Source organism: Pelodiscus sinensis, chromosome 30 (assembly GCF_052426305.1).
Source record: "Pelodiscus sinensis isolate ZL-2025 chromosome 30, ASM5242630v1, whole genome shotgun sequence".
Taxonomy (NCBI): domain Eukaryota; kingdom Metazoa; phylum Chordata; order Testudines; family Trionychidae; genus Pelodiscus; species Pelodiscus sinensis.
Genome location: NC_143081.1, coordinates 2,977,462 through 2,987,703, shown reverse-complemented (window position 1 = coordinate 2,987,703; position 10,242 = coordinate 2,977,462). Strand labels below are relative to the sequence as shown.

Here is a 10,242-nt window from a genome sequence, read left to right as displayed (position 1 = left end):
ACAGACAGACAGACACAGACATGGAATGGACTCAGGAATGATAATTTCTCACTTCGCTTTCCACATTTAAGTTTCCTTCGCATATTTCCCCCTCCCCCCCACCCCACGACACAAAGGGGCCAATGGCTGGGTACAGTGGGGGGCAGGGATTCCCCCACCTCCTCATTGTGCTAGGAACCCATGAGCCCAGCTGGGTCCAACCAAGACCCCCCAGCCCAGCCTGACCCCATCCAGCCCAGATGCTGCTCTGGGTCTCACCCCTCGGGTTGATCGCTCAGGATCCGCAACACATTTTTTGTAGCATTTTTATTCCCTGCTGGGTATGGGCCATGCAGCAGGGCAGGGGAGGTGGGACGCGGGTGGTCAGCGCCGGGGATTGAGCTGCAAGCAGTTGAGCGCGGTTTTCCCTGAGTTCCCTTCTTGTGGCTTTGCCGGAGCTGGGCTCCCTGCCTGGAGGCTCAGCGGTTTGGCACTGCCTGAGCAGGGAGCCATGGCTGGGTGCGGGGGACTCAGTCGCCCCACGTCTGGGCCAAAACAAAACACCGAAGTGGTGCAGCTCCAGGACACTCTGCACTTTCTGGCGGGGCTCAAGACTCCAATTTCTTCATCGTCTCCTGAATCCAGGGCAGGAAGGTGGAGACTTTGGTGTACACGGCAGGGGGGATCCCATCTTCGGATCCCAAGGAGACAATGCCCTGGGCTTCTTCCCCACACACCAGGGGCCCCCCAGAGTCACCCTGTGAGAGGAAAAAAATGAGACTCATTTGTACAGCCCCAAGTGCAGAGGGACCCGACCTCTGCCCTCTCTCTGAGGCCCAACACATACCACCCAGGGACTCAAGGAAACTTTCAGGTGTTGGGGGGGGGGGCGACTTACGTAGAAAGGGGATCTGCCTTCCTCTGGGTCCCCCACACACATCATGGTGGTGGCGTTATAGTTGCGCCATGGCCCCCCACGCTTCCTCCGACAGTCGGCATCCGGCATCACCACCACGTCGGCCTCCTGCAGCGTCTCCGAGATCTGCTCGTTGGATGCACTCATCTGACCCCAGCCGGCCACGCTGCACTTGGTCCCTGGGCGCACTCGCTGGGGGGCCGCGGGCAGGGAGAGGAGTCCGACGTACCCATTGCTCTCAGCCTTGCACTGCAGCTACACACAGGCACGGACATACGGACAAGGAGGAGGGCGAGGGTCAGAGGTGCACCAGGCAAGTTAGAAAGATCCTAAAGAACATGCACTGCCATGAGCTCACTGGGGCTCGGGGGAAAGGATGGGGCAGTACCTGCAGCAGTGTGAGCTCACTGGGGATGGGGGATGGGATGGGGCGGTACCTGCAGCAGTGTGAGCTCACTGGGGGTGGGGGATGGGATGGGGGCGGTACCTGCAGCAGTGTGAGGTCACTGGGGGTGGGGGATGGGATGGGGGCGGTACCTGCAGCAGTGTGAGGTCACTGGGGGTGGGGGATGGGATGGGGGCGGTACCTGCAGCAGTGTGAGGTCACTGGGGGTGGGGGATGGGAGGGGGGCGGTACCTGCAGCAGTGTGAGGTCACTGGGGGTGGGGGATGGGATGGGGGCGGTACCTGCAGCAGTGTGAGGTCACTGGGGTGGGGGATGGGATGGGGGCGGTACCTGCAGCAGTGTGAGGTCACTGGGGGTGGGGGATGGGATGGGGGCGGTACCTGCAGCAGTGTGAGGTCACTGGGGTGGGGGATGGGATGGGGGCGGTACCTGCAGCAGTGTGAGGTCACTGGGGGTGGGGGATGGGATGGGGGCAGTACCTGCAGCAGTGTGAGGTCACTGGGGTGGGGGATGGGATGGGGGCGGTACCTGCAGCAGTGTGAGGTCACTAGGGGAGGGGGATGGGATGGGGGTGGTACCTGCAGCAGTGTGAGGTCACTGGGGTGGGGGATGGGATGGGGGTGGTACCTGCAGCAGTGTGAGGTCACTGGGGGTGGGGGATGGGATGGGGTGGTACCTGCAGCAGTGTGAGGTCACTGGGGGTGGGGGATGGGATGGGGGTGGTACCTGCAGCAGTGTGAGGTCACTGGAGGTGGGGGATGGGATGGGGGTGGTACCTGCAGCAGTGTGAGGTCACTGGGGGTAGGGGATGGGATGGGGTGGTACCTGCAGCAGTGTGAGGTCACTGGGGTGGGGGATGGGATGGGGTGGTACCTGCAGCAGTGTGAGGTCACTGGGGGCGGGGGATGGGATGGGGGCGGTACCTGCAGCAGCATGATGTCATTGATTTTAGTCTCCCAGTTGTACTGCGGGTGGGGGATCTGCCTTTGCACTTCAATCACTTGCTGGCTCGGTTCCTGTTGTTTGATGTTGTGGGCTCCCAGGGTGACATGGATGCTGCTGCAAAAGCCGAGAGCAGCCCACGTGGGGCGTTAGGGGAGGGGTCGGTGACGTGTTTTTCTGACTCATCAATTCTGGTCCTGTGAGGACAGGGCAGCCCGGGGCTCTGAGAATGGGTCTCAGTTTCCTCCCTCCCCTTTGCACTTGGTTGTCAGCTCCTACTCCCAGCTAGATGCAGGCAGGGGTCCATGCCCAGGGCTGCCTGTGGCTGTGACCTCTCCCTGCCCCACATGTTAGCCCCATTGATTTACCCAGCGCTGGGGCTGGGCCGTGGGTTGCTGAGGCCCCTAGAGACTCGCCGACGCCCCCTGAGCAGGTCAGACCTGTGGGCTCTGCTCCCCCAGGCTGGAGTGCCTCCCCCATCCCCTGCAGACCCTGCCCGCCCCCACAGCCCAGCCCAGAGGCACTTACTGTCCCTGGCAGTGAGCAGCCGTCAGCACAAAGTTCTCTGCCACCAGGAACCCTCCACACTGATTATGCTTCGTTGCACGTCGTACACGCAGGTAGGCCATGTAGGGCCTGGAATGGGGCTTGGCTTCATGTCCCCCGATGATCTGCCCTGGGGGAGAGCAGGTTCACGCAAAGAGCCCCCTTGCCTCCCCTGGGCATGGTCCCTCCCTTCTCCATCAGCCCACAGTGGCTGGACTGTGCGAAGCCCGACCTCCCAAATCTCTGCTCCTGTGGAAAATTGTGGCTTTCCCTAAAGGCGTATTACTCAGAAACCCACGTCTGCCCCCTGCCCCATTGCCTGTGGCGGAATCCGCTTTTTCTCCCCTCCTTGTGCCGATGGGGAAACTGAGGCCCGACCGGATGGTTTCTAATTCTGGGTGCTCAGCTCCTTTCACCACAGCCTTGAAATCCCAACCTTCGGGAGCCCGCCCAACGTTCCCACCGGGAGACGAGATCTGATCCCAAATCTCCTTTGTCTCAGCCCAACACGTATCCTGCTCCCGGGCACCCTCCCTCCGGAATGGGCTGGGAAGGGTGTCATAGTTAGGGGTGGGGTCCCTGGGTTGTGATCCCCCATCTGCAGCTGGATGTGACTCTCAGACAGCAGATAGAAGACAAAGTTTATTGGGTCACAGGGACACAGCGTAGCATACGGTGGATGTTAACACAGGGACCCAGAACAAGCAGGATTATTCTCAGGGAGAAGGGGGCCCGGGTCCTGAACCCCCCTTTCCAGCTCTAAGCCTCCTCTGGCCTCCTCACCCAGCCGAGACGGACTGATCCCCCAGGCCCTACCCGCAGCCTGGGGTCGGCCCCCTTCCCTGGCAGGAGCTGTTACCTCCTGTAACTGGCCCTTCGGTGTGAGGCCGAATCCACGTCTGAAGAGAGTCACCTCCCTTCTCCAGACAGTGCCACCCTGCTGGGCTTCAACACCCCGATTTCGAGTTCGGGCAGGACCAGGGAGACGTTCTAACTTGTCACCCTTGGAGACACTGGAGGCAGAACCGGCTCCGTGACTCCTGCCGACATGTCAGACCCGGGCCCGTTGTCCCCTGGCTCGCCAGTCCCCGTTGGCACATTAGACCCAGCCAGACCTTTTCTGGCTCCGGCTCTTGGCTCTTGGGGTTTGTCCTGCTGTAGCCACTGAGGATTTCGAGCCCCCCTGCTCTCAGAAACTCCCTCCCCATGCAGGGTCCTACAGATGGGGCCAGGTTCTCTCTTTGCCTCCTATCCCCTCAGGAGATCACTACTCTAGGTGCTCCTCCAGCCAACAAGGTCTCCTGGTCTCGGCTGTTTCTTTCCCATTTGCCACCATCCTGCCAGGCATGTGGACACCAGACCAGGCTGTAATGTCCACTCATGGTCCCACCGACACGGTGTCCAGAGATGACCCCACCTGCCCTGACTTATGTCGACTGAGCTAGAGCCTCAGGAGCTCGTATCTGGTTGAGTTCCACCAGAACTTCCAAGTCCCAGAACAACGTGGCACCCAACCCCCAACAATAACATTGGCCAGTCTCCTCCATAAAAGCTGAACCCACTGGTCTCCAAGGGATGGGAGGGAGAGACCACATCTCCTTGGCATTGCCGACCGTCTCGGTCTTAAGACCATCACCGCCCAACCGATTGCGAGCCAGTGAGAGCCCTGGGGGATCGTGGGAAGAACAGACCCCCTTTGGGTTTAGTGGTCAGGCTCCCGTCGCCCTCATGCTCTGCAGACCCGCATGGTCACTGTGGGGCTTCCTGTTTCCAAAGCTAGGGGTCACAGAGGCATGTCCCCTCTAGAGGTGCTAGCTTCGAGCAGGCCTCAGGATGGGGGACAGGCTGGCTCCAAGGTGGACATTGGTACAGGGGAGCCTTTCACCTCCAGGATCTGCGGTCCCTGATCCAGCAGATGAATTTTGACCTTCCCTAGAACTTCTGTACATGCTGGGGGTGACACTGATAGATGGCGCTGGGGAAAACTCCCCGTGACACTCTGTACCCTTCTGCTCACCCCTTTACCCGACAGTGATCAGTTTGGTAAAAACCTCGCCTTGTGATTCCCTCTCAACTACATGTCTCTGCCTTCGGAGTGGCCGAATTGCCCTCAAATCGGGGTCCCTCTCTGTCATAGACTCATAGAACCATAGAGCTGAAAGAGACTTTAAAAGGTCATCAAGTCCAGCCCCCTGCCCTCACGGCAGGACCAAGCACCATCTAGCCCATCCCTGACAGGTGTCTGTCCAACCTGCTCTTCGATATCTCCAGAGATGGAGCTTCCACAACCTCCCTGGGCAACTTTGTCCTGTGTTTCACCACCCTGACAGGGAAGAAGTTTTCCTAATGTCCAACCTAAACCTCCCTTGCTGTAGTTTAAGCCCATTGCTCATGCTCTCTAGACCTTTCATCATTCTTGTTGCTCTTCTCTGGACCCTCTCCAATTTCTTCACATTATTCTTGAAATGCGGTGGACAGAACAGGACACGATCCTCCAACTGAGGCCTAACCAGCGCAGAGCAGAGCGGAAGAATGACTTCTCGTGTCTTGCTCACCACACTCCTGTTCACGGAGCTCAGATTCATCTTTGCTTTTTTTGCAACAGTGTCTCAGGCTGCGTGTAGACTGGCATGATTTTGCTCAAAAGCATCCGCTTTGGCGCAAAATCTTGCCGCTTGTCTACACTGGCCGCGAGTATTTGCACAAGAACACTGACTTTGTACTGTACAAAATCAGTGGTTCTTGCGCAAATACTTTGACGCTCCTGCTCAGGGATAAGCCCTCTTGCGCAAGTATTCTTGCGCAAGAGGGCCAATGTAGATAGCCACCTTAATTTCTTGCGCAAGAAAGCCCGATGGCTAAAATGGCCATCAGAGCTTTCTTGCACAAGAGAGCGTCTATACCGGTCACGGATGCTTTTGCACAAAAGCAAATCTTTTGTGCAAAGGCACATGCCAGTACAGACACTCTCTTGTGCAAATACTTTTAACAGAAAAACTTTTCCGTTGAAAGAATTTGCGCAAAATCTTGCCAATCTAGACACAGCCACACTGTTGGCTCCTATTTATCTCATGGTCCACTGTGACACCTCGACTTTTTGTGCCCGAGTCCTCCCCAGAGAATCGCTTCCCATTCTCTGTGTGTGACACAGATTGGTCCTTCCTAAGTGGAGCCCTTTGCATTTGTCCTTCTTAAACTTCATCCTGTTTCCCTCCGACCATTTCTCCAGTTTGTCCAGATCAGTTTGAATTATGACCCTACCCTCCCGAGCACTTGCAACCCCTCCCAGCTTGGTATCATCTGCAAACTTAACAATCGTCCTCTCTAGGCCAGTACTGAAATTGATGAACCGGTTCCAGAACACACCCCTGTGGAACACCACTTGTTATACTTATTCTGCCCTTCCAGAAGGACAGTGACCCATTAATAACGATTCTCTGAGAATGCGTATCCAGCCAGCTGTCCAATGACCGGTCGCTATTTGTGGCATGCAGTGTGGCAGAGTTGGCAAACTTGCATGCGCCAAAACTTGGGCTCTTCTCCTCAGGGGAGGGAGATATCGGTGGGGTTGGAGCACATGACGTACAAGGAGAGACTGAAGGACTTGGGTCTATTTAGTCTGCAGAAGAGAAGAGTGAGGGGGGATTTGGGAGCAGCCTTCAGCTTCCTGAAGGGGGGTTCCAAGGAGGCTGGAGAGAGGCTGTTCTCAGTGGGGACGGATGGCAGAACAAGGAGCAACGGTCTCACGTTGTAGTGGAGGAGGTCTAGGCTGGGTATTAAGAAAAACGATTTCCCTAAGAGGGTGGGGAAGGGCTGGGTTGGGCTCCCTAGGGAGGGGTTGGAATCTCCATCCCTAGAGGTGTTTAAGTCCTGGCTTGAACAAGCCCTGGCTGGGATGACTGAGTTGTGGGAGGGGGCTGGACTCGATGACTCCTGAGGCTCTTTCGGACCTGGGATTCTGTGATTCTAGCAGCTCCGATTCTACCCTCAGTCACAGACATCGCCGCTGAACAGGACAGCGACACGTTTTCATCTCTGCCTGGGGAGATCTTTCCCACCATCTCCCTGCAAACCTTCCGGGCTCAATTTGCCTCCCCACAAGACCCCTCCCTCAATCCCCTGCTCCTGCCTCTGTGCACCCAGTACTGTGTATGCCGGGGGTAGAGAGACAGTGGGACATTTTTGATGGGCTGTATTCTCCCCTTTTTGAAATTGTTTCTCTTCCTTCAGAATCATCTCCCGTCAGGCTTTCGGAGACAGAAGGTCTGTGCAGCCGATTTTCCCAAGCTCTTTGTTTATCATGATGCACATTTTCCACCCAGGTCCCACTTCCTACCCCACAATGGCCAATTTAACCAGGTGAAGGACCATTTTCTTTCATTGATACCTGGGGGTTTGTCTATACTACCACCCTAGTTCGAACTAGGGTGGTAGTGTAGACATACCCTCGCTGAGGTACCGGCTAGTCTTTTGTCTCTGGGGAACTGGTTTGTGGTGACTCCACACACGTGAAACATGTGTGAGAAACTCCTTGCAGTATAATCTTATCACTTATAACTGCCACATCTATTTTTTTAGGACAATAATGGTCAGCAAATTATGAGTTTACGGGTGATACTCACAAGGCACACTTGGACTAAAATTTATCATAATCTTGTATAAGTGGGGAACAAAGAGCTACAATATGTCACAGGCCCTAAGGTAACACCCACTGAGCCCAATCCCCGAAAACCTCTGTTCACTCAAACTCCCAGGGCCCTCAAACCCAGCTGTACTCACAAGCCCAAGTCTCGGGTTGCAGGAGAAAGGCCATGGGGAGCAGAAAGAAGAAATGAACCTCCATGTCTGCAGTCAGTGCAGGGCAGCGCTTCTGCCACAGATCTGCAGGGTTTATAGTTTCAGCTAGGGAGGGAGGGATTCAAGGGGGCAGGAAACCTCAAGGTCACATGCACATTTATCAAAATGCAGGGCTTAGTGGGATCTGTTTCCAACCACAACTGACCACACGGGCTGGGGGAAGGATAGAACATGAGTCAGCATAGTAGCGGGGCCCGTGCACAGCTGGACGGATGATGCCCCACTGGATGGAGAAGACCCTGGTTGGGACGTGTCCAGCAGGATCCAGAGTTGCTCTGGGTCCTGGCTCACAGCTGGGCACATCTGGGGCTTCTACTCACCTGGCCCGGTCCCGGCTCAGCTCCCTGCCAGAGTCTCTGCGCTGGGGTGGCAGCAACTGATGATGGCAGGTGGGATCTGGGCACTTGAATCTGTCTCGGGGTGGGGGACAGGCCTGAGCCAGCTGGGGCTGGGCAGAGCAGGCATGAGCCCTGATTACACGGGGAGGGTTTCTCTGAAGCCCCCCCCCCCCAGGGAGTCTGCGACCACATTCAAGGGATGTGGCCGTTTCTATGACATCCGGCCCCTGTGAGCTGGGACTGTGCAGACGGGAAATGCCACAGCAGAAAGACGTATAGACCCTGGGAGACCTGTCTTGTAGCTCCCTTCCCTTTTGCCCAGCCCCTGCTCTAACCACTAGACTCCACTCCCTTCCCAGAGCTGGGGTGACATCCCAGGAGTCCTCGCTCCCAGAAAACTCACAGTGTTTAGGATCAACCCCGCAGTGCTCCCCACCCAGAGCCGGGGGACAGTTTGTGCCAACTGGCTCTTCCTTTCCTTCCTGTCTCAACCCCAACAAGCTCACCACACCCAAGGCCCCGCTGCCCTGAGGTTCAGCCCTCCTGGGTGGGGTAAGAAGGCTCTACTGAAAGCTGGGATCTCCTCCAGCTGCATGCTCTGTGTCAAACGCGAGTGCGGGAGCTGGTTCAGGGAGAACATCTCTACAGCATCTGTACCTGGAATTACCACCCAGGGAATCTCTCGGCTCGGGGCTGGCCTGTTCCCGGAGGGGCGATCTCTCTGCGCTCCCTGGCCATCTGAGGGTGGAAGAGGAGCTGGGTCCCTGGCAGGCCCCGGCCTCTGGTGCTGGCTAAGAACTGACAAACTCATCACTAGAGACCAAGCTTCTCAGCCAGGTGCGAGTTTCCCTCCCGCTAAGGCCAGCCACACCAACCCCATGTCCCGGCCAGACCCTGAGGTGCCTGGAAGTCCCCCCCGTGCTCACCTCCCATGCCAGGTCCCTGTGCCAGGCTGGGTGGGGATGGCTGCGTTTGGCTTTCTTCCATGGGCTGGGTTGGCTCAGAACAGGGGACCCCCCGCCCCGGAATCCCAGTGTGACCATCACACGTCACCAGCTGCGCTTTGTCGGGAGCCTCTTCTAGCTCTGCCTCAGCACAAGGCATTTGTCACCAGGTGGGGGAGGCTGTGATGGGGGTGGAACCACAGGGGGGTGGGGTGTTGCTGTTTGCACGCGAGGCCCAGCTGGGAATGTGGCTAACACAGCTCAGTCCTGCAAAAGGTGCAAGCAACTTTCCCCAGCTCTCTGCAGGCTGAAAACCAGAGCCACCGGCTTCCGGGCCGGGGGGGCTGTGGGGACCTTCCGGCCTCGCCCCCTGAACCCCCCAAAACCAGAACCCCCCAGCGATTTCTGCCTCCGCTGCAGCCCTGAGCCACATGCTCCCCACCAGCGTGGTCCCCTTTGCACCTTAGCACATTGCTCTCATTTGCAATGGGGCAGCCCCACAGCCGAGATGCCTCCCTGGTGCCGGGAGCTGCCCTGATCCACAGTCTGCTCCCCGAAGGGCGTCCAGTACAGACACATGCAGGATCTTCCTTCTCACCCTGCAGATGGGGAAACTGAGGCACGGGGTGACTGAGCCTAAACTTGTTTCAGGGGCTGGACTGCTCAGCTCCCATGAGGTCCCCAAGCCAATGATGCCCCCCCTCCCCAAGATCCACAGGAAACCCGGGCTGAGCTGGGGAATGGTCCAAGATTTCTTGGGTCCTGATCCTGTGCTGTAGCCCCATGGCCAGCGTCACCATGTCCCACAGATAGATAGAGGGGCTGTGTGGGGATAGCTAGCTAGATAGATAGAGGGGGTGTGTGGGGATAGATAGATAGATAGATAGATAGAGGGGGTGTGTGGGGATGGATAGATAGATAGATAGATAGATAGATAGATAGATAGATAGATAGATAGATAGATAGATAGATAGATAGATAGATAGATAGATAGAGGGGGGTGGGGATGGATAAACAGATAGATAGATAGAGGGGGGTGGGGATGGATAGACAGATAGATAGATAGAGGGGGGTGGGGATAGATAGATAGATAGATAGATAGATAGATAGATAGATAGATAGATAGATAGATAGATAGATAGATAGATAGATAGATAGATAGATAGAGGGGGTGTGTGGGGATAGATAGATAGATAGATAGATAGATAGATAGATAGATAGATAGATAGATAGATAGATAGATAGATAGATGGGGGTGTGGGGATAGATAGATAGATAGATAGATAGATAGATAGATAGATAGATAGATAGATA

At 56.5% G+C, this 10,242-nt stretch overlaps 1 protein-coding gene across 1 annotated transcript; it reads right to left on the bottom strand.

Annotated features, from left to right (window-relative positions):
- Positions 1–306: 306 nt before the first annotated feature.
- On the bottom strand, positions 307–7,662 carry LOC102460125 (granzyme H-like). Its single transcript, XM_075912215.2, has 5 exons — positions 7,569–7,662; positions 2,772–2,919; positions 2,225–2,360; positions 878–1,150; positions 307–737 (listed from the first exon to the last, which is right to left on the bottom strand). Exons 1-5 carry the CDS (start codon positions 7,630–7,632, stop codon positions 588–590), a joined length of 771 nt encoding a protein of 256 aa, XP_075768330.2. The 5' UTR covers positions 7,633–7,662; the 3' UTR covers positions 307–587.
- Between the last annotated feature and the right edge of the window lie 2,580 nt (positions 7,663–10,242).

Excerpts from the sequence above, each read along its gene's own strand:
- LOC102460125 (XM_075912215.2), bottom strand. The coding sequence starts at position 7,632 with ATGGAGGTTCATTTCTTCTTTCTGCTCCCCATGGCCTTTCTCCTGCAA. Across the intron at positions 2,920-7,568 it reads GCAACCCGAGACTTGGGCTT|GGCAGATCATCGGGGGACAT; the intron begins GTGAGTACAGCT and ends GCTCTCCCCCAG. Across the intron at positions 1,151-2,224 it reads ATGACATCATGCTGCTGCAG|CTGCAGTGCAAGGCTGAGAG; the intron begins GTACCGCCCCCA and ends GCCTGTGTGTAG.